At 36.4% G+C, this 24,764-nt stretch overlaps 2 protein-coding genes across 2 annotated transcripts; one reads left to right on the forward strand and one right to left on the reverse strand.

The window, feature by feature from the left end:
• Positions 1-229: 229 nt before the first annotated feature.
• Positions 230-11,984, reverse strand: LOC106178941 (uncharacterized). The gene is made up of 11 exons (XM_087008056.1): positions 11,303-11,984; positions 8,396-8,492; positions 7,502-7,593; positions 6,813-7,011; positions 5,359-5,505; positions 3,502-3,587; positions 2,815-3,010; positions 2,503-2,667; positions 1,849-1,952; positions 1,187-1,400; positions 230-935 (listed from the first exon to the last, which is right to left on the reverse strand). Exons 1-11 carry the CDS (start codon positions 11,645-11,647, stop codon positions 787-789), a joined length of 1,794 nt encoding a protein of 597 aa, XP_086864182.1. The 5' UTR covers positions 11,648-11,984; the 3' UTR covers positions 230-786.
• A 1,485-nt stretch (positions 11,985-13,469) lies between these two features.
• Positions 13,470-24,747, forward strand: LOC106178947 (uncharacterized). The gene is made up of 11 exons (XM_013562354.2): positions 13,470-13,989; positions 16,223-16,319; positions 17,927-18,018; positions 18,361-18,559; positions 19,723-19,869; positions 20,753-20,838; positions 21,340-21,535; positions 21,942-22,103; positions 22,708-22,811; positions 23,104-23,314; positions 23,572-24,747. The coding sequence occupies exons 1-11, from the start codon at positions 13,645-13,647 to the stop codon at positions 23,715-23,717; spliced, it is 1,785 nt and encodes a 594-aa protein (XP_013417808.2). The 5' UTR covers positions 13,470-13,644; the 3' UTR covers positions 23,718-24,747.
• The last annotated feature ends 17 nt before the right edge of the window (positions 24,748-24,764 follow it).

Here is a 24,764-nt window from a genome sequence, read left to right on the forward strand (position 1 = left end):
TGACAAAAGAACGGACCTTCGTAGGAATGAATTAAATTTTTATAGGTTCCGGCTTTTAGGGGGAGGGGGTCACCCTGTAATATTAGTAGTTACGAATACAGCTTTGACGTTAAAGTGCGTGGAGTTCGAGTATTGAGGTATTTAAATAGTTGCGTTGTATACATGTATTTATTCCATAAGGAAGTGTGGCATTGTGTTAATGCGACTGTGTTTTTTTTAAACACGTACAGTTACAAATACCAGTTGTCAAGAATGAACAAACTCATTAGTGGACATGATTTCAATAGAAATCTTACTAAATTGTTGTTGTTGTTTTTTTTACAAAATCTTGTTCTGATTTACTTCAAATAACAAGCATATTTCGAAAAACTATTTTCCCTCTTTGTACGTCATACAGGTAACTCGAAGACAGATAGAAAAATATCACATGGAGAGTACATGATTTTACGGATTGCACTAACCACTAAAAGGTAAATTGCCATTCTACCTGTAAGTCTCTCATTCTATGTTTATGTACGATCATCAGAAAGAAATGCAGATTGGTAGGTACAGCTGTATTCCTTTGCAATATCAAATTAACGATAAAGCCTCAAAACTCTCAAGTGTCGACAATATTATACATTACATAAATTTATTATAACATCTATGATAAACAGTCGTTGATTTTAAGATTAATACAGTAGTATTTCACAACGGCCTGTTCTACATGCGTTTGTTCTACATGACTGTTCATACTCTCGTCATTCTTTTTTGTCCAGGATGCGTGAAAGTCGAAATATGATGTTATTATCCGTGAAATGTTTCCTCTATCATAAGTGAAGTCTTCGTTCCCCAGGATGTTAACGTCTCCTGCCCCACATAGTTAAGGCCGCAAAGACCGACTTTTAAAGTTACAGTGACGTCACCGGCTGATATCCCCTGGCAAGTACCTTGAACTGAAATTTAAAATTCGTATGGAGAGGTATATGTGGTATTTACACGTTTAATAAATACAGGACTAGAAACTTGAGTCAACATTGGAGGTTGAGGCTTCTGTGAGAAGTTTTCTGAGAGTTAAAAATGGTTAATGTCAAAATTGTGAAGGCAGTAATGTAAATTGCTTTCAAATACTGTCCGATTAAGAAACGTCTGAGCTGGCAGAGGTAGACGAAGCAATAATATGAACACAGAAATTACCAAAGCATACCTGTAAATGGGTTGTTAAAGTAGACGACCTCATTGAGAGCCTCATAGTAAACATTGAACTTGATGCTCTCAATTTTTCCCGGGTTGCTACATTCGTTATCGTTGAAGGTGAAATACCATCGTGAACACCCGTAGGGAACACCTAATTCTTGGGCATTCCCTGACCAGAGCACTTTTAACCCACTGATGCTGGACTTCTTATTGTATGTCACTGTCTAAAAAGGAAAAAAATGAGACTCAGAAGTACAAAAGTAGCTATGTGACTGAAGGCTACTTTAAAACTACATGTATATCATACTCTAGAAAATAAGTTCATCTGGATGTATTATGTATAATATATTCTTAAGAGATTCATTTTTTTTCACCCAAAAGGGAACAGGGCAAAATATGTTAAATTACCTGTATGTGCAGAGATTTTTAACTGCTCTTTGTTGAGGAAATGGGCACTGAAGAAGACGGCAGCAAACAGCAGTTGAAAATTTCTGCACATACAGGTAATTTAACACCTTTTGTCTAGTTCTCTTTTGGATGAAAAAATGAATCTCTTAAGATTATATTATATCATACATTTTATTACGTTGGCTGAAAATACAGCACTGTGCATGAGGCGGTATACCACAAACTATCACTACACTGACGTCGGTAATATAAAAATGATCTTACGTAAAGTGTTCCAACGTTCATAATAATGTTTTGAGCTGGCCACCACCAATATTGCCGGTTGAAGATTGGGATTCGAGTAGCTGTTTTTCCAGTATGGTCTAATACTAAAAGATAAAAAAAAACACATGTATAATGTACAATATTTTAACACTGGTTTAAGAGGCGTAAACTATTAATCAAAAGTTGATATTTTAACACTGGTTTAAGAGGCGTAAACTATTAATCAAAAGTTGGTATTTGGTGGGAGAAGCAACATCATGACGAGGACCATATGACGCCACCAAACCTTTAATAAAATACACGGGTGCAAATTCACATGAACAATATTGCACATCCAGGGTGAGGCACAGCAGATACTAGTACATACCCCTCTTGTTTTGGAGTCACCAATTTTTTCTATTTCTACATGTACCTCCTAATTTACATCATTTCGGAAAAAAAGAAGCTTTCCCACCCTTTTGCCTTTCTTATCACAGTAAAACAATTGTGTTAACTTTTTTGTGGCCATCCCATTTCATTTACAAAGCTCCTTGCTCAACCAATGTGTTAAATGCATTAATTAAGCTATCAAAAACCTGATGATTCAGGCTTCTCTTAAACCAGTAAAAATCTGTAAAGCAAAGAAGAACCAATATAGTAAATGCGTCTGCTCACGTGCACTTGTATCCAAACCCAGCCGAGTTTCTTCCACCCTTATTCTTGATGCTGAATACCATCCAGTGGACGGGTTGCCGCTTGTCGTGATTTTCCAGGGGCACACTCCGCAGTGAAGTGATATATTTACCACCCCTGCGGAAATTCCTTTACAAACACCAGAAACTGAAAATAAACGCAAATGCAATTCCGCACGGTGAGATCGAAAAATGAAACTATTGTCTCTATGACCGGTCGTTCTTTTTTGAATTTGTACACACACTTGAATTAAATAATATATGAATGCTTTCTGTCTAATTCTATTCTACTCACACTCAAAAGTCCTGTATGTGTCAGATCTCAAGTCGTTTGCCATGTACACAGCGCCATCTATCGTACCGGGATCGGCGCACTCGGCGCCATTAAATTTGAAATACCATCTGGCACAATTTGCTCCGATTTCATGAAGATTCCCCGTCCAGTAGACTGCCAGTGCCGTGTTCGAGCTTCGTTTTAAGTATGAGCCACTCTGAAATATGCCAAACAGAAACGGTCTTATAAAACTGAACATCTGAGAAATTGCAACGCGAAATAAAAGTCATGATATAAAAAACGCTTTTATGATTAACCCTTTACATTGTATTTGAATTATCAAACTGAAAAAAGATGCGCTATTCACAGTTTAAAATGCAATAGGGTCCCACTCCTCGTCCTTTACTCAAATGCACAAATTGCAAGTTAGGCCTTTATATAAAATATTTTTCTGGAAAAATTACCATCTTCTCTTTGTTGTCCATTCCATTGACAAAATACAGTATCTACTTTTCACCGTCACCAGTGAAATTCCCCCATTTTAATATACATTCATCTGGCGACTCATAAATAAAAAATTTAGAACTCAACAGCGAATTTGTATTCTTTGGATTCTTCCTCGTCTAGAAAGAGAAAGCAGGAGAGAGAGAGAGAGAGAGAGAAAGCGGAAATGTGGGAGAGAGAGGGAAAATAATTCACATCAATTACCATATAAATGTTTTCATCTTTTACGCGAATGTTGTCTAGTGACGCAAAATCCATGATGTTAAAAACAGTCAGACTCTCACACTGCGCTGGAAAGTAGGATAAATGGTTAAATGACCTGGTAACGTATATGATACATGAATGAATACACTTATTAAAGTGCCTGAATCTGCATAGATAATCGCCTGATGTCACTAGTGCGTGGTATACAAAACAGAATACTTTGGTTAACTGGTATTTGCTCAAAATCCAGCCAAAATTGACCAAAGGCAAACGAGTCTTCATACCCTGACTTGGTGACGTCATGACCAGAAATGTGCAGCATTTACGGGATACGCGAGGGCGCAACAGTAGGGCTTCACGTGACTCAACTAACCAATCACAGCACAAGAATGGCATCGCACACAGACTCTGTGATAAGTGCTCAGCCCATTGTCAAGTAGTGTTAGTTCATGGTAACAAGCGTCTGATATGTGCAGAGAAGTTTATAATTATAATATATATTGTTCTTATTGTTACATAATTAAATCTAACTCTGTATCCAAGTAGTAACTATACTGTACCAAGTCAGGTACTGATGATGTACAGAGGTCATATATTCCAGAATAAGCCATTACCACTGATTTATAACTTTCATTTTTGTTTTATATGTTATTCATGAAAGAGTTCATGAAAGATAATTTTAATTTGTTAAATCGTGATCTTATTCTTTTTATATTCAAATAATTGAATACTGTGGGTAAAATTGGTCTTCCACTTCTTATTTGCATTTTTCCTTTACTACAAGATTATTTTGGAACAGTTGCAGCATTAAAAATTTAAATAAATAGCAATCTGAAAGAAGAATTTTGCATAATTATTAAATGATGATAGGAATTTTGGATTAAGAGATTAGTTAAATACTGAGAAGTGATATGGTCAGTCAATTTATGTAGAATCTGATAATATGATTGAAAATACTGATTGAATTCTTGGCCTTGCACTGGGCAGTTTTACATTTGTGCCAAGTGCTCTTTTTGGACTCCATTGTACAGTGGTAAAACATCTTCAATTGCCATGAAATTTTTTTATTAGACTCTGTATATTTCTGCTATCAGCTGGTGCTATCGGCAACGAATGAATTTCCCTTTGTTTCTGAGTGAATCTACCGTCTAAAATCACTATAACTGAAAATATTTGCGTTTTGCTGAGGGTAGTCTAGGCAATATACGGCATACTTGTTAGTACGTGTGTACAACAGAATTTTTTAAAAAACCCTAGCGATATTTGGGCAGGAGTTGCTTGAAGCATAGCACAGCGTTGCTGTCTATCGTCATCAGGCCGTTAGTTTGTCAATTCTCACGAATTACCCACGAATCGCGAACCCATTTATTTTCCTATGGCAATCTAGCAACTCATTAAAAATGCACGCATGCGCAGTGGGCTAGGCGTGACGTCATGCAGTGCATTTCCGGGGATGATTCACATACTCCTCGTAGTTTGGGTGTGGCATCGGGGAATAATTGCGCAGAGTATATATAGTCTTCACATTGAATTCTTACATGTATGTTGGGGACCAAAGGATGGAATGAATCAGTTGGAACTTTTGTGTTGAAATTATTCCAAATATGACACAAAACAAAAACTTGAAACCCTGAAGGTGTGCTGAAGTATAAGCTTTAATGTTTCATTACCTAGATCAATTCATACTAAAACATTCGGAGGGAGGGGTTCTTATCACTGTTATACTTGTTATATCAGGCTATCCTACTGCAATAGATGGTACAATTTTAAGAAAATTAAACGAGGAGTTTTCTTTTTATAATCAAGTTCTAAAACAATTACCGTTAATCAGAAAATATTAAAAACAAAGATACTAACATTGTCCAGGATTAGCTTCTATTTCCTCAAATTTGAAGTAGGAGTACGCGTTCCAACCAAGATATGCTTCTCCATCCCCGCTTGTGTTCTTTGCATAAATTTTAATGGTGGTAATGCCAGCAGGAACACCCCAACAGATGCCAGACACTAGAAATAAATGTGTTACAAAGTTTCTGTTGAGCTCGTGGCAGGTTGGTAATTATGATGAATGCGTGTCCGTTTCTTTCATATCTATAGTATATATGCTGATGTATCTATTAAGTTAATGAACCAATTTTCAAAACTAAAGTATCATCAGTGATATTTCATAAGGCTTTATGGTGTTGGCTGTAATGCAAAGTGTATCACAAAAGCAATAACATGTCAAATAAATATATGGAGAGACTTGACATTTAACATGAAATATTTTAATTTCTATGACTAGGTTAAATGTATTATTTATTTCTAAAACGCGCATTTCATGTGAATTTTGAGGCTGAATAAATTTGAAGTAAGGTGTGTAAGTAACAAACAACTGACTGCCTTGTCTGAAGGAAGCACTGTTGTATTGCGTAATGTGTGGTGATTTTCTTGGGAAGTTGCAGACTGGTTTAAGCAGCGAATCATCATCTTTCATTTCTGCAATGAGTTGGGAGCCATTAACGTTTCTGGGAACAGCACTTGAAACATTTGGGTTACACTTATGAGACAAGATATCATCTGTACCGCCAAGGTGGTCAAATAAGTGTTTATAGACTTTCCGACAAGGCCTACGACTACACGTTTGTCGCTCCCAGGGCAACTTGGGGCGGTGGGAGCATCTGCATTTGGGACAGATTCACGTTGGTGTCAAAACCTCATTGATAGTCATCTATAGAAACCTGAACCAGACCAGATACAAGAATATTTTTGAAACCAACTGCCTTAAATTAGCCAGAGGGCACCTCAGGAACTCTTTTACATTACAAGATGAATTAAACGAGGCACCTGTATTGCAAATTACTCACAGAACCAAGGGTCTATGCAGCTACCGCGACAATCAAGATTGCCAAATTAAAAAAACCTATGGACAGTATTCATGTAGCCAGAACTTGCCAAAATCAAAGAAGGAAAAATATCAAAGAAAAAATGATTTGGAAAAATACTCCATATTAAATGTCAAGTCTGTATATTAATGAATAGAAATAAAACACAAAATAACAAATAAAAAAACATGATGACAACATAACACACACGGCCCTTCGAATTCGATATTTTGGCAGTACAGCATAAAATAATACAACGTTACACAAGGTATATGGCATAACACAAATAAGAATAAAATTATAAAAAAAATATTAAGTCACATGTACCAGCATAACAAAAACAACACTATTTGTAATGAAACATAATACATAAACATTGCTGATAATTAGATAGGCATATATATATATATATATATATATATATATATATATATATATATATATAGTTACCTGAACCATGTTCCATTCTGTTGCGACTTGTAGTGTGATATTCAAAAAAATTAATCGACTGGGGGTTCCTACAACGTATTCCGTTTATGTGAAAGAAGAATAGAGATCCACATCTTACGCATTGAAAGGCGGCGCGTATTGTTCCACTAAATTCGATTCTCAATCCGGTACTGTCCTGTATCTTGTTGTAAGTGAAACTCTGTAATTATACACCAAATTACTATATACCATATTTATATAATGCATATGATATTAATAATTAATATGAGCAGTGTGGATTAGGAATAATAATAATAATAATAATAATAATAATAATAATAATAAACCTGCTCACAAGAGCATCCACCAAAATGTTTCCTCTAAGACTTGTTTGCACTTGTATTAGTACACGTCGGTGTATGCAGATAGCGTTTATTTTTAAATTTTACTAATAGATGTAGCATCTGAAAATATCAAACTAAGCAGTATAATAGTAAAATCCACTTAAACTTAACTACATGTTTTGTGGGCTTGATTTTAATTGCATCTACTGATAAAAAATAACAACTGACTAAATACTGAAACCAAATCACCTCAAACGACACAAATATGTAATATCAGTTATCCCTTATTATTAAACATAAGGGATTGGATGGTTTATTTACTAGAAAGTGGTATGTTATAGGGACAATGTCTCTGTGTTTACTCACTGGTCCGCTTCCCTTCACCGTACCCAACTGACCATCCCAACCAGAGTAGACGACATTGGAAACTGGAGTCTCATCACAATAAGCTGAACTCCCTGTAATATTAAGTACATAAAACTACGTATCTACAGCCTGGTATTGAAACTCTCGTCAGTTCAGACTCCAAGGGGCTTAACTTTTAACTTTTATTTCCCACTAGAGGGCAGAAAATAGGGATCAGATGTACCGGTACAATGAATTAATACGTGGAGGATGATACACGTAGTCTTTTCGCCATTAACTTGTAGGCAATTATTGAGTATATATATATATATATGATAAAAAGGTTACAAAAAGGACACTCAAAATTACTAACAAGTAATATTAGAATACTCCCTAGATAAAATGCGAAGAAGAACCACTACATGTACTGCTATGTAATGACGTTTTGTCTATGCAAAGATACATCTTGCAAATTATGTTTCGTTAAGGATGTTGCACGAACATTTACATCTTCATCGAGGTAAATACAAGCACTGCTGCCGGGGTTGTTCTTGCTTTTGCCAAACAATATAATTGGAACATTCTCAGTCATTTTCAGCAACTGTTTAATTCGATTCTTAAAAATTGTCTCAAATATCCGAAAACAAACTCGAATTAAGTCAATAGTACGCGGCAACTAGCTTCGAATGAAATGTTTCTCCTGGTTAAAGGGTCTGTTCCATAAACCACAAAGATATTTTTTTTAAAAAAATAGACGAAATATGCCCAGAATAGTATAGAATCACTCCTGGGATCAGTTCCACAAAGCAAATTTGCTATTTCCCTAAATATAGTCCTTTGTATATTAAGGTATAGAAATCCCTCAAACGGGTTTCAACTCAGTTGAGGGATCATGCTTTTAAATGTTGTACAAACCTACGCAGACTGGCTCTTGAGTGATGCAATCTACACGACATCGAGACCCCTCACTGCACTTCACAGTAGAGCATACTCCTTCAAATTCATCCCTGGGCTGCAATAACGAGTATGGATATGAGCTATTGACAATTTTCAATGAACTATTGGTGTTTTTTATTTCTCACTATACAGGAAGCTTTTACACACACTGGACAATAGAAGTGTCACCCCCTGAATCAGAGTAATCAAAGTTATTAACTTGAAGAGGAGGAATATAAGCAATGTCAGGATTTCGATACAGTTGAATTGTTCAGTCAGAACTGTTTCTTTTGTGAAATTTGATGTTAATAAAATGATACCAGGAGCATATCATTCCACAGTCATTATCTCCCCCAAAGTATTGGTTCAGTAGGGGTGACATTTCTATTGTCCAGTGTGTGTAAATGCGTAAAATATTATATGGAAATACAGATTTTATACTTATCTGCACCCATGTCAGATTTAACAATGACCATATTTTGAATATGTTACTGAGCGGAATGCCATGAGCTGGTTGCTGCTCACATTGGTGTATAGGAAATTGTTCATAAAAACTGGCAAAATTTTACCGAAGTGGTCTCTCTCTCTCTCTCTATCTCTTCTCGCCATTACGCCATAGGCCAGGGTAAATGTTATACGAAAAACGCTAGTGTTCATAAATAATCGTGGCGTTCATTTTTACACATGTTTTTCGCCATCACTTCGTCTGAATTCTATGTATACTTGATGTAATTGCTTTGTCCATTTTTGAAACATAAATTCATTGCGTCTGGAATAAATTTATATCAGTCTATTTATTCGTCATAAATGTTGTGGCGTTAACTTGAAAATTAGAGGTCTTCGTTATTTTTTTACGTTAAGGTCTGAAACAGATATTTTATCATGCAAAAAACCAACCCTTCAATAACGTTGCTACCTGCATAATTGAAAAAAAAAAAAAAACTGCTTTATTTAGCGACTACAAAGGTAAGCATAATTCATTTATCTCTCGTGGTCCCCTGATAGGCCGTATATTAATGAATTATATTATGCAAAATATTTAACAGTGTCAACAAAGAGAATTTAGTCTATCTCTCCATTTTTATAGCAAAATCATTCAAAAGAAATGAAGTGATTGCTCTCCTTGGTAACTCTTAGCATATTCCTTGAAAAAATGTCAGTGTATGGTCTCACTGTTGTGAGAAGTGACTCGGCAGTGGGACTCAACCAGCCGCATGGTCAAGGGTAACAATGCTTATATCAGTTTAGCTTTGTTATTTACTTATCTGTTAGTTTATATGTGTAGTTCTCCCTTCCTTGTAAATTTGAAACGCTTCGTATTGTGTAACTTATGATTGTAGCAATATGCTTCAAGGTTTGTGTCTATGGTAAATCTTGAATTACACTAAGACGTTAAATCTCACTGCCTAGCTGGAATATTTTATTAGAAACTAAACTAGTACATCTGTTCATTATATAAAGATATATACTTGTTCACTCACAAACTGGCAATCCAATTACCAATTAGAGACTGGCAATGCACTACTTGTATTGTTTTTTTAAAATCATATTACATTGTACAAGATCTTGATTATTTATGTACCAGTACAGAAATAAATTGAAATTGAATTGAAAAAAAAATCTATCCGGGAACACATTCATAGCTAGCTTTAAAAACATTATCACTATCTTTTTTAAAAACTTGTAAATAACGTGAAATAAGTCTCAAGTAAAAAAGGTAAAGCACTGCATGCGTGCAGGGGGCAAATGGAAAAAAATAATGCAAGCATGTACGGCACAAGGATGTAAATCCAAGTTTTTTTCGTTAATTGCAAGTCATTATGCCTTTTTACTTTTTCTTTAATGGAGAGACTGGGAACAAGGGGGTACCTAGCTGCGAAACTAAAGCCTCGGTCACAACCGGACGCACGAATATAAGGACCGTGCGTCCCCTACGATTTTTGGGTGCAGTGGAGGCCGTGGAATTCGAAGAAGTAGAAGAAAGGTTTCAATGGAAAGGCGCAAGTCTGCTTTGCGAGTCGTAGGGGCCACGTGAGATGTCCTTTGAAGCAGGGACGCTAACTGCAAGGTGCGATGGCCGCGGAAATTGTACTCATTTCTTGGGTTTGTCTTGCTACCTGCGTTCGTGGCACGCACTCCCGCTAATGAAGAGAATGCAACGCACAGCGAAAGTAGTTCCCTTTCGCTTCACTTTTGCTTTGCACTTGCCTCACACACTTATGATGACGTACGACGACGTACGTCAAATTTGCCTCCTCTTCACCCCGTCTTTCTTCTTCCTCCCCCCTTCTTTTCTGCTCTGTAAGTTTCTTTCTCTTCCAAGGGAGGCATACAGGGATACTAGAAGCTAAATTTAGCAAAATTTGAATTTTTTGAAAATTGTTGTACACGTTGCACAATCGACTTTCATTGTCAAGACATGAGCGTGCGTCGTGAGCACGCCTTTTATACACCAGGCTTGGGGGTGACGTACGTGCGACGCATTCCCGGCGTGCTTTCGACTTCGTTCGTTACCTGGATGGGTGTGCGCCTTACTCAACACGCAAAGGGTGCTTGCTCCTTCATTGCTTGCGTCTTGGACCACGCACGACATACTTGCGAACTCTGCGAGGGGAGCATGTTACGCTTGCGGCCTTGCTGTCCGCAGGTTATTCGTAGAATCTGTACGTGCTTACGGGCTGTCTGCGAACTCGAAAATTCGTAAGAAGGACTTGCGTGGGACGTGAGATTCTGTGCAACGTTTGGACGCAAACAGTCCGTAAGAGCCCGTACGGCCGGTTGTGACCGAGGCTATACACACCTGTCTTAAGCCTCGATATGCATTAAAATGATGTGCATCTGAAAACAGTTAAAATTAAAAAAAATCAAAAAGGGGAAACTACTTACGGAGATGTCTTTAACATTGGCCATCCATATCCCAGTTGGGGAAGTGGAAGAAAACTGCGAGACATTTTGGAGTTGAGGGAGCATATGGCACGTGTGATCATGGTTTTTGAATACAACTGCCGCGCAACCGTCAGTTTCTCCACATTTCTCGGTACACTCCAACTTGGTGCTCGCTTCTACAGTGTCCAGTATAAGGGTGGCGGTATAGTTGGTGAAAACTTGCTGAAAATTGGCACATCTGAGTTCACGGGAGAGGCCGCCACACAGATCAACAGTGGCCGCACAGATATATTTTATAAAGAACCCTAACACTGTGTACCATAGGGATAAGTAAAATCCCCGCATGGTGAATTTTCCAAAGGTTTAAAGTATTAAATCAGTGCACAGTTCCTATCGAATGATTGGCTTGTGCAAGTGTCTGAGATCAGAAACGACTACACCGTATCAGGTTTCCGGTCGTGCATTTCTTTAAGAAAAAGATAAAGTTTGAAAAGAAAAATGCGCCCCTCTGTCTTACTATCACGCCGATTTTCATACGCAGCATCATTACTTCGAGTGTATAAATAATTTAAGGACTGCCATGGAACCATGATGTATATATACGTCCATTTGACTTGAATTGCTTTCAAAACATTTGGTTTTATTGAACAAAATGTTTGCATTGCATTATTTTGAAAGTATATTTTTTAAATATTTCATGCTAAACTTAATAAAATCGTGAAGCAACATCTGTTTTTTTACCACAATAATTTTTTTGTTCTAAACCGGGTCAATTAAGCTAACAATCGTCTTTTGACTTCACCTGTGACGAAAAAAGGGTCAAAAGATAAAACGTTTGTTTTGTTTTGCTTCTTTTTTCTGTGGTTCCTAGCACATACGAAAAAGACTTGGCTTCTTTCAAAGTGAGAACATTGATTTTGGACAGCAGTTGTCCTTAAGTGCTCACATAACAGACAAAGAGAATTTCTAAGTCACTAGAAGAGACAAAAAAGTACATTGTAAACACACAGGAAATCGTGTTATGACACGGCTAATTGACACCCGTGTCAAATATTGATTTTGATTTCAAGTATTTGCCGCTGGGTAAAGTACACCTACAACTGAACGTATGTAATTTAGTTGAATCTTTCCTGTTTTAAGGTGAAAATTGCTGGCATCTTTAATTTTTTTTATTCTTGAAAGGATTTTGAAATCTTTCACCATTCAACGTGCCTGGACATCAATTATACCTTTTCGTTGAATTTCTTTTTTATTTTCTTTTTATCATTGCACATGTACAAGTTTGCATTCTTAACGACAACTTAATTTTGACGAAAACAAAAATTTTCACCTATCTTTGCAAAGGAATCATACTTTGTGGTGTATCTTTGCTTTAAATTACCTATATACTGTGCATTTGTTACCTCCCCCTATTTAAGAAAAATGAATAAAAGCAACTTTAACATTAATTATTTAAACGTTTTGTACGTTTATCTTCACAATTTCAAAGGGTAAAAATATATTTTACTGACTCTGTTTACAGAGAGTTGCCGCTTATAAAGCTACGTATCAATTTTGTCTGGCCTTACCTACTGTCAACGAAAAAATATTTTAGTTTTGAATTTTTTACCACTTGTGTTCGTAAGCCGCACCGCAACATGCTTTCTTACATGTTTACATTGCACTTCTTTGTCATTTCTATAAACTGTTCCGACTTTGAAATTCTCTTTGTCAGTTTTGTGTGTGCTCAAGGACAATTGCTGTCCAAAATCAATGTTCTCGCTTTCAAGACTTCAAGTGTTTTCGTAACGCATTGTTAGATATTGGAATCACAGTAAAAACAAGGAAAACAAAAGAAAACAGGTTTATTATCTACTACTCGACCTCAATTATCAGGTTACAGTGTGATGTCGCGAGATGATGGTTTGTTTGATGGCCGGGTTTATGATGATTTGAAAAGAGGTGTGTTATAAAATCACTTATAACATTTTTACTAAGTATAGCGGACGACATGAAATAACCAAAACTGACACTCTCCCATCAATTTACTGCACACATTTACTACACTCAAGTTCTGACAAAAGCAACTGCAAATATTTTGAAACCAATTAAACTAGAAAAATGTATAGCTTCCCGACAATTCCTGAATTATTGATGTGTTCAAAAGAAGGATGTCGCCTATAAAAGATGGACGAGATATACATTGTGGTGCAATTAGGTTCTCTAATTCATATTTTCTAAGAGTGAGCCACCACAAAAACGTTGATATACTGTATTCGTGTCTGATCTCAGGCACATGTGGTAAAGCGCTAGGAAGACGCTGTGAACTGACTTTTTCCTTTTAAACCTTTGGAAAATCCACCATGCGGGGCTTATACTTATACCTGCGGTTTCTATCCCTAGGGTTCTGTATAAAATATGTCTGTGCGGCCACTGTTGATCTGTGTGGCGGCCTCTCCAGTGAACTCAGATGTGCCATTTTTCAACAAGTTTTTACCAATTATACCACCACCCTTATACTGGACACTGTAGAAGCCAGCACCAAGTTGGAATGTACTGGGGAATGTGGAGAAACTGAAGGTTGCGCAGCAGTTGTATTCAAGAACCAAGATCACACGTGCAGTATGCTCCCTGAACCCCAAGATGTTTCGCAGTTTTCCTCTAGTTCCCCAACTGGGATATGGATGGCCAATGTTAGAGACGTCTCCGTGAGTAGTTTTGCTTTTGCTTCTTTTTAAAGTTAAAAACTCATCATGTTTATACATGTTTGCACATCGTGTTTATACAGTAGTGGCTGATATAAGGGAGAACGCACAAGCACGCCGTTGTTAGCTTTTCAGGCACACTTTCCCCCCAGCGAAAAAACAAACGGACAAAAAGCGATATAAATCCAGTTCATTCCTACATATGAAGAAAAAGAAAATCTATCGGCTCATTTTTTAAACCTCTGGCAAATCTATGATACACAGTGCTCGACAGTACATTAATCTCAATTTCATTTTTTCAAAATTGAAAAAAATTTGAAGAAAATGTATTAGCTATGAATATAAAAATAGGCATTTTTCAATAGCGCTTGGTGTTATTATCTTTATTTTGTGAAAAACAATTTCTATAGAGATAATTGACCACCGTTAAAAGTCTAACTAGTGCAAGAAGACTGGAAAAATTGTAAAAAAATACTAGACCCAAGCCGAATCTACAAGTTAGTAGACTTCAAACGGTGAATAAAATTGAAGCCTGCGATTATGTTCAAGAGTATGAAGGGAAACGCCGTTGTTATCAACTCCCTGTCCACAATGAAAACCATTGGGAGAGTCAGATGAAAAACACGGTACCATAGTTCACCCCACTTATTGTTTAATTTGTGGTATAGATTTAACCATAAAAAACGTGATAGATATGATTATGATAATATATCCTTATTATATGTATCAGAATTCTGTTATTCTGCAATGTTACTTAAGTTATGCACTGGTTGCTACATTCACTTATTGCTTATTATAATATTTGATACAAGCGGCCTATTTTTCATCAGCTCAGTAACAGTAGTCTTCCTTATTTATAATCTCGTCATAAGCCAGCATTAATGTTATTTTTTACAGAACTTTAAAAGAGAACACAACCAGGAAAATGTCCTTGGATAAATTCTGTCAGCTTCAGTCGCTTGTCGGGCGCTTTTTGAAACCAGCGGGATTTCGCTTGATTTTACGGCAGTTAGCGAAACTTTTGGCTATTTTTGCTGAGGCCCTTGTCATACAGAGCAGATAGTCTAATTAGTATATCAGACAAAATTTGCATTATGCGTATTATTATCAAAAATATTATTTTAAGCAAAATTAAGTGATTCAAAATCGATCCTGTCGGCTTTTATCCTATCTTAACATTGCATGATTGAGGGCATTTACATTTCTTTAAAGCGTAACATCCCACAGGAAATGTATTACTCTGGTTTAACCCATTTGTTGACAGAAACGTATTTTTTTGTATGTTTCTACATTGACCTATTCAATAATTGACTGTACATATTGAAATTAGTATCCGTCGTCTTTCGATCTTGTCGACTTGCAAAATTTATTACAGTGTCTGTATATATTCTGATTAGTTTGTTTGTCCGTGTGGTCGCTGTCGCCGTCGCTGTCGCTGTCCGACACATGTTTTTCGCCCCATAATTTCCACACCGTACTTTTGTACTTTAAATTTACTGAGTGGCTTTGTTTGGTTAAGAGGCGGGTTGCTTTTACGTTTACGGTAATCATTCTTTTTTTTTGAACAAATTTGACGTTCACCTCATAACTGCCAAACCGTATTTTTGTTTTAGGCCAACTTAAATTTACTGAGTGGCTTTGTTTGGTAAAAGGCAGGTTGCTTTTGAAAATCGGCATGATCGATTAACATTTACCGTAATCATTCTGTTTTTTTGTGTGAATTTTTTATTTTTCACACATTAGCATTTTCAGTGGCTTTTATATCCCATGAAGCTGAATCACTTGCTAGTTTTCCAGTGTCCATGTTAGTTGTAGTACATAATGTAAGAGGGCAGGAGTGATTATGCTGTTTAAAGCATTATGTAACGGTGCATCAAAATTGGCCAAAACGTTGTTTGGTGCACTTTTTCTGCGTAATGTCTGAACATCCGTCAGCTTTGTTGCCTTGTTTCCTGTATGGTGTCTGTATATTTGCCAACTTTGCTGTCTAGTAAGATTTATATGGATTTTCTATATTCTATATCAGAAACCAGCCGAACTTAGACAGTTTCCGTCATCATTTTTCGCTGGGCACAGCACAGAAACGCGTATAGATTTAGCCAGAGGGATATTTGCGAATAGCTAGTTAGAAACCAACCTGTAGCCTAACAAGGTATACATTTAAAAAAATCAGCTAAATCTCACCTAAAACTCATTGAAAATTGTCCATAACCCATATGTTCGCTCGTCACTGCAGCCCAGGAATGGATTTGAAGAAGCATGCTCTACTGTGAAGTGCAGTGCGGGGTCTCGATGTCGTGTAGATTGCACCACAGGAGAGCCGGTCTGCGTAGGTTTGTATAACGGATATAACACACTTGACTAAGCAAAGTACATGTAAATCTGGAATTTTGTCTTATCTTCAGACAAAAGTATAAAAGATTTGGTCTAATATCACTCATATATATATATATATATATATATATATATATATATATATATATATATATATATATATATATCGCTACCTTTCGGTAGACAGCAGGGCCCGGTTGCACCAACGGGGCGTAAATCTACTCGGCTACGACTGTCGTAAACCGCAACGCCTGGCGTCCGTGCGCCAGGTTTACTCTCCCTGCTTACGCCCGTTGCACCAAGACAAAAACTGTTCGTCGTACATGTAACTACGCCCAAGTAACGCTCCGTTGCGTCACTGGCCAACAATACGTGAATGGTATAATTGGGCAAATGAGGTGATCTCAGCTGCAGTCATTATGGAATGATGACATAAATAAACACAAAAGGAGCATTTCAGAGACGTAGAAATTCATAAGCTACATTATTCCATTTTGATTTAGTAATAAGAACGTTAAAATACGTTAACTTTGCTGTGGCCTTGGATATATAGCAATACAATCGTAAATATATTCCGAATCAAAATATTATTATAATATGCTATTATAGTATGCTGCTGTAAATGAGAAAATCGCGTTGGAGGCAGTACGTATTTCTATTAATGGATTTGAACACCTTCACATTTGTTATTGAAACTTTTGAATCTGAAAATAATGCAAAAACGCCAACATTGCTCTCTTTTTATATTTTTACAACAGTGCCGACAATTTCATGACCTTCTTATCTATGGTTACACCGTGAGAGATCATTTAATTCAATCGAGCTTACATCTTGGAGATTAAGAAATACAAGAGACCTAATACACATTATATAGGAGCCTTAAAAGTTTGATATTTTAAGCTTTCTTCTCTATATTTATATATAGTCAAATATAAATGATATAAAATGTGAAGAAAGAATGACTATAGTTAGTTATGATTTGTCAAAAATTGTGAAAAGAAAAAGAATTAAAGAAACCGTACTGCTGAGAGCCAAGACGTACCTACATGTGTGGTAAGATTTAATTTGAACATATGCATATACATGTACATGGCTACACATATAATGTATTTAGTAATTATATATATATATATATATCCAAGGAGTTATAACTCCTTGATATATCATATGATTACTAAATACATTATATGTGTAGCCATATTTTTTTTTAAACCAAGCTATACAGACGGAAGATTTGAATAAGAAACTAACAAATAACAACCCACATTTTCTACGTTAACTACGATAATTGTCATCAAACTCTCTCTGTGCTTGTCTAGCCATAGTGGAAAACGAGCTACGACCGACTTACACCACCTAGCTGGCAGGCGTAAATTTACGACTAAGTTAAGACCGACGTAAACACTATTCTAGTTTGGTGCAACTGGCTTTACTCGGGCGTAGCAATTTGCGCCCGGTTTACGCCGGCGCAACTGCTACGCCTCACTTACGACCGGTTGGTGCAACCGGGCCCAGATGTTCACATAGACATGTAAAAAAAGCCCCTTGAGAACTGAACCGACGAGTGTTTTATGTAAAGTTATAACCATAATACTTTGTGTAATAGGGAGTTCAGCGTACTGTGATGAGACTCCAGTTTCCAATATCGTCTACGCTGGTTGGGGTGGAGGGATTGGTGCGGTGAAGGGAGGCGGACCAGTAAGTAAACTCAAAAACATTTTCCCACTAAGGAACAACATAAAATCTTTACTACTGAAAATCTTTGAAACAGCGCCAGGCGTCCATTCAAACTGCTATTTTCTGTATGGAATCTATAGCCAATATGATTACGTTTTCCTCAGCTTTGTGCAACGCAATTTTTTTATCTGTAGATGAAAATACCTAACATGTAACTAACCATATATATGACGAATTTGCGCTTTTATCCCATTACGCCCCCCCCCAAAGGGAGGCTTAGCTTTTTTCAAAAGCTACGTGTAATAGTAAAATGTTCCTTACATGAGTACATGCACGCATGGACTTACCGAAATATAATTACAGAGTTTCACTTACAACAAGCTACAGGACAGTACCGGATTGAGAGTCGAATTTAGCGGATCAATTCGAACCGCCTTAGATTGCAATAGTTGTGGCTCTATGGTCTACTTCCTTATAAACGGTACAAGTTGCACAAGTCCTTACAATATAGCGTTTACGGAACAACACACTACGAGACGCAACAGAATGGAACATGGATCACGTAAGTGTGCGGACATTTTTGTGCCATCATAGTGAAATGTTAAAGGGCCAAAAAATGGCAAAAAATGAAATTTCCCTGGAGTAAACAACAATTTTCCCGTACTTACCAATGGTTAATGAATCCATTTTTACATTCAGAGTTAGTCCCTGTTTTTTTTCTTAAAAGTTCGTTTTTTAAATAATCTCTTAAGAGATTATAACAGAGTATAGCGATCAGTGGAGGTCATGTGGTCTAAAGACAAGCTCAGATATCAGAATAATAGCTATAACTGCCGTTTTTCTTGTACAACAGAATATATTGTATTTCTATGAGTTGTTCACAATGTTTTGATTGTGAAATATAGATCTCATACGAAGAGTTATTATCCCTTTAATGTAGATTTTATTATATTATCGGTTCGTGCCATTTTGAATGGTATTTTGTTATGCATTTGCTATGTAATTTAAATGTACCACTAGTTCATGTATTTTAATGTCATTCTATATTACACTAATTTGCATTTATGTTTTGTCATATTACGTTAAATTATATATTATGTGTTCATACTGTCATGACAACGTATGGAGCGGAGTCGAAATAAGCTGTAATATTCTAAAATATTTCATATATTTCAGTGATATTGTAACGAATACCTCACGTCGCTTCTGTTAAATTTTAAATTGATACATTTGATTCCAGTGTTTTGCAACAGATAAAAGTCGCTCAAATTAAATACCACCCCTTGAACTATATATATATATATATATATATTTTCATTCGTCAAAAAAAAAAAAAAAAAAAAAAAAAACAGATTGATTGACTACAGCCGTTGAATTTATTGTATCTTAAAGATTTTGAAAAAAAAAAAACGTTTATTAAAAGAAAGTTTATTAAAAGGTGCTGCATATTAAGTATATTTGGCTACAATATATCTGTTTTGACTCGTTCCATTTTTAATTAATCAGTACAGTTTTATTTTTTCCATTTTGCTCATTAACTTTTATAAGCGATCAGAATAGAAACAATGCCTCTCGTCATCACACAATACACACGCATACACACACACGCACGCACGCACGCACGCACGCACATACACACACACACACACACCTATAACCAGCAAAATGTTATACGTTTGTTACTACGTGTTTAATCTAAATTGTTTTTGACACATCTGTTTCTAGTGTCTGGCGTCTGTTGGAATATTCCTGCTGGCATTGTCACCATTCAGATATATGTAAGGAACATAAGCGGGGAGTCAAAAGCAAGGATCGGTTGGAGATCATTCTCCTACTTCAAATTCGAGGAAATAGAAGCAAATCCTGGACAATGTTAGTATCTTAGTTATCATGCTATTTAAACAAACGGATTCGTTGTTTAGGCGCATAATTATAGAGGTAAATCGCCTGTGCAATTTCTCACTAAAGTAAATAAATAAATAAATGTATTGTGTAATCAAATAAGATGCATATACAAGGTAATAAAGGATACAACAAGATTACCGGTTGTTAGACCCGTCCTTCAACCGTTTAAGTCTGCAGGCACTGCCTTATATAGCAATTTTATGATTCTTACCTTAATATAAAAGATGTTGTTTGTTGCACTTCATTTCGGGGTCCGCTACCATTAGTACATGTAAGATATAATTTGAAGACTACATGCAATTAGTTAACAGCCACTATTACCCCAATGCCAGTATAGGGGTTATATGCATGTTGCAAAGTCGGGGTATGTACCTTTGTCAATTTTAGATTTTGTGGGAGGACGTTTCCCAAAGAGTTCTGGAAACGTAGCACTTGCAGGTGGCGTAACAATTAGAAACCACATGGTTACTTCTGCAGACTCATTCCTTATTCTAACATAGCGAATTTGACAGAGTACAAGGGAATTATTTACAGTGTTTTTTCCCGCATAATTCATTTAGTAAGCCTTTAAAAATGGTAAATCTTTAAACAGTGGTGTACCTGTAAAGCGTTTGCAGGATGCCATATAACATTGTCGAACTAGAGAATGTTTGTGTTCTAGTGACCACATGTAGCAGTTGTGTATAATTCGTTATTTTGTGGCACTTTTTGTGTTGAATGTCTCAAAGAACGATAAAATTTTATTTCGTATTTTACTGGAGACTTCTATGGTACCCTAATTGCAAATTATCACTTTAATTAGATATATAGTATCATCGCACGCAATGTTTTGTACAATTCTGCTTTTCAGCACAGTGTGAGACCCTGACACTTTTCAACATTAAGGAATTTGTGGTGGTGCAGGATATTTTCGTAAAAGATGAAAACATCTACTTGGTAATCATTATTCATAACCTCTCCCTGTCTTCATCAGCAACATTAATAATAATAATAATAATACACTTATTGAAATCATAGCAACCATATATATACAAAATTCTATTTAAAATTATCTTAAAACGTTGAGCTCATAACGTATAAGCACTGGTCTCTGAAACTAGAAAAATAAACGGAATTACTTTGTGTTGCAGAAACTTTCAGTTTTAATGGTTATATTAGCACTATGAAACAATATTGATTAGTGCTTATCCATGCGGCGTTTTCCGAATGTGACTCAGTTTGCGTTTACCGGGGTATGCCTATATGGTGATTAAGTCAGAAAAAATCAAAGTAAATCAAGAAATGAGAGTCTTTTAATTTTGTCTTTTTTATGCAGTGTTGCAATTTCTTGCGTTCCTTTTATATTTTAATATGAAAACACTCAGTGTAGTATACTAAGCAAACAAAAAACGCCTCTGTAATGAAGACCTCTTATTTTTATCATGTACCGCATTTCAGAGTAAAACATACTTAAAACGAAGCTCGAACACGGCCCTGGCAGTCTACTGGACGGGAAGTCTACGTGAAGTCGGAGCAAACTGTGCCAGATGGTACTTCACGTTCAATGGTGAAGAGTGCTCCGATCCCGGTACGATAGATGGCGCTTTGTACATGGCAAATGACTTGCATAATGCCATTTTCAAGACTTTTGAGTGTAAGTAGGAAACCTTCACACTTTAGGAAACAGTGGTATAGGACAACACAAATATTTATCTTAGCAAGTAAGTGACATCGATAAACTGAATAATGTGTCCTTATTACGACGTTTCCTCTCCCTGTTGGAGACATCAGCCGGTCTCCTGAGAATACTGTTTTCAGTCTTGTTATGTAACCATCCGTATTCTAAAGTCTCCGAGCTAAGTCCTTTTCTTTTTTTATTCTTATTTGCACTTCATATATTTGTATAATCTTTTGGTCGCTATGATTAAAATGGAATTATTTTTGTTATATAAATAAAATTGAATGAGGCAAAACGGCGAATGATTTGATCATTTGTGTAAATGTGATTTTCGATCTTACCCGTGCGAATTTACATTTCACGAAATTGTATTTGTTTGTAGTTTCTGGTGTTTGCAAAGGAATCCCCGCAGGGGCGGTTAATATATCGTTCCACTGCGGAAACTGCCCTTGGAATATAAGCAATGGTAACCCGTCCACTGGGTGGTATGTAGCATCAAGGTTAAGGGTGGAAGAAACCCGGCTGGGTTTGGATATAAATGCACGTGAGTGACACATTATTACATACGGTATTAGTTTTGCTGCACTTTCCCCATAATGGTCGGTTTATAGATATTCTGTATTACCAATATTTCGACAATTGAATTAACGGACTTTTATTTACCAACAGCTCCCAGATTGGATTTTGGAGAGGGAAATAAGGGGGACTTAAACTCTAAAAATACACTAGTGATTTAATTGGGGCATACTGGTACATGTATGACAGGGGTTTATTGCATAAACCAGCAAACAATTGTTTTATTAATAAAGGGCTAGTTTAAGGAAAATGAGTGGGACAGTGGTTTTGCCTAGTTTCTCTCGCTTAAATACGTTTAATAAGATTAAAAGAGACGAAAGAGAAGTACGGCGTAGAACACATCTGACCGCTGTTAGCATGAATTTACGTGTACACCTGTACATTTTATTAAGGTTTGATGGTGTTACGTGTACCTTGCTACATTTAAAACTTGCCTTTTTCTGCCAAATAAGAACTCTTGATTACTAAATACGGCTGATAAGGATACAAACGTCCCGCATTTATTAAAGAAAGTATATATCCTGAATATTAAACCAGTTATAGAATATTTCACATAAACTCTTATTTCTTAGTCTCAGACCACACGAGAAAAACTGCTACTCGAATCCCAATCTTCAACCGGGAATATTGGTGGTGGCCAGCTCAAAACATTAGTATGGACGTTGGAACACTTTATGTAAGTCACAATATATATATTTCAGACAAGTAAACACGTTCTTCCGTTACATGAAAGAACTTTGATCATATTGTTTGATTAAGGACTGCGGATCCATGGTTACGATAAGGGGGGGGGGGTTTAAAAAAGGAAACGGTACAGGGGTAGTTGAGCACAGTTTTCTTATAATATGTAGGGAACGATGAGATATAATATAGATGAACAAGTTAGAGCATCTTTCTTTTTCGTGGATCCTCTTCTTCATAGTGCACGATCGCGGGACTATGCTCTATTTGTTTTACATATATTTTAGACTGTGACGTACAGCAAGAAGTTCGGCGCCAGCGGGTTAAATGTGCTCTGGTCAGGGAGTGCCCAAGAAATGTATGCTCCCTACGGGTGCTCACGATGGTACTTCACCTTCAACGATAGCGAATGTAGCAACCCAGGGAAAATTGAGAGTATCAAGTTAAATAGATACTATGAAAGCAATAAGGTTGTATATTATAACAGCCCGTTTACAGGTATTGTTTGATAATTTCTCGTTAAAGCCGTTATTCAGTTTCTCGTTTGTTTGTTAGGTACAGTCAATTATACGCCTGCTAATATCCTTCACATAATTGGCACTGACACAGATTTGTTGACTTAAAGAAATCGTTTCACAGAATCTCAAACCTTCAGCGTTGACTTAATGTCCTTAAAGACTCTATAGGTTTATATTGAACGTACACGTTGTTCATACATGTTTTATGGTACTTCTATAGGCGAATTTTAATTTCAGTTCAAGGCACTTGCCAGGGGATATCAGCCGGGGACGTCACTGTTGCTTTGAAAGTTGGTTCTTGTGCTAACTATTCAGCACAAGAGACGTTAACATCCTGGGGAACAAAGACTTCACTTATGATAGAAGAAACATTTCACGGTTAATAGAACCCCATTGTAACTTTCCACGCAACCCGGACAAAATGGAATGGCCAGTTTACTAGAATAAATAGTCACCACGTGTAGAACTAAACAGGCTGTTGTGAAAATGCTGATTTATTAAACTGAAAATGAACTAGGTTCGGCGCATTTGAATCTATTTCCTTATCTGCTTAGATAATGTGGAAGTAAACATTGCCATGTTATGAGATAATGCTGGCGACACAAAATTAATCTGGGCAAATTGCTTATCCGAACTGCTGAACAGAAACAGGGATGTTAAAGGTATTGATATCGAAGATGTCTTTATGTTAGAGCTTAAATAAATCATACCTGTACTGTCTCTTTGACATTTCCTCCCACGTTTAACATAATATGATAAAAAAGAACATAAAAGAAAAAATAGGTTTCTTCTGCTTAAGTTTACAGAGATTCACCGCTCAATGACCAACTTAGCAGTTTTGTATAACCTTACCTTGTGTCAAAACAAAATTAATATTTAACATGTGTGTCCGTTAGCCGTACCGTGACATACTTTCGTACATGTTAACATTGCACCTCTCTGTCATTTGTGTACAGGGTAATCTGTTCTGACCTTATAATTCTCGCTGTCTGGCTATGTGTGTGTGCTAAGAACAATTGCTAGCCGAAATTAATGTTCTCGCTCACAAAGACGTCCAGTGTTTCCTCGTATTTCACTAACGTTTTGTTGGGAATCAGAATGGCAGTAAAACACACACATATAAAAGGAAACAGGTGTCTTATCTTTTACCCATCCTTACCTTAAATACTTTGTTATGATGTCTACGGACTACAGACCATTATTTGCTTATTTGATCCGCTTTAGGACGGTTAAACAATTACTTTTTTTAGTGAGTCAAAAATCGGACTTCATATAACGGCGGCACGAAGTAAAAAATAAATCACTCTTAAGATGTTTTTCCTGCATTTTTTTCTTTTTAAATGATTAAAACTCAGACGCAGCTGATGTATATACATCGGTGGCTGGTCAAGGGGAAAGATCACCTCACTTAGCTTCCTAGGCAACCGCGA

Source organism: Lingula anatina, chromosome 3 (assembly GCF_051362555.1).
Source record: "Lingula anatina isolate TDL-2025a chromosome 3, LinAna3.0, whole genome shotgun sequence".
Taxonomy (NCBI): Eukaryota; Metazoa; Brachiopoda; class Lingulata; order Lingulida; family Lingulidae; genus Lingula; species Lingula anatina.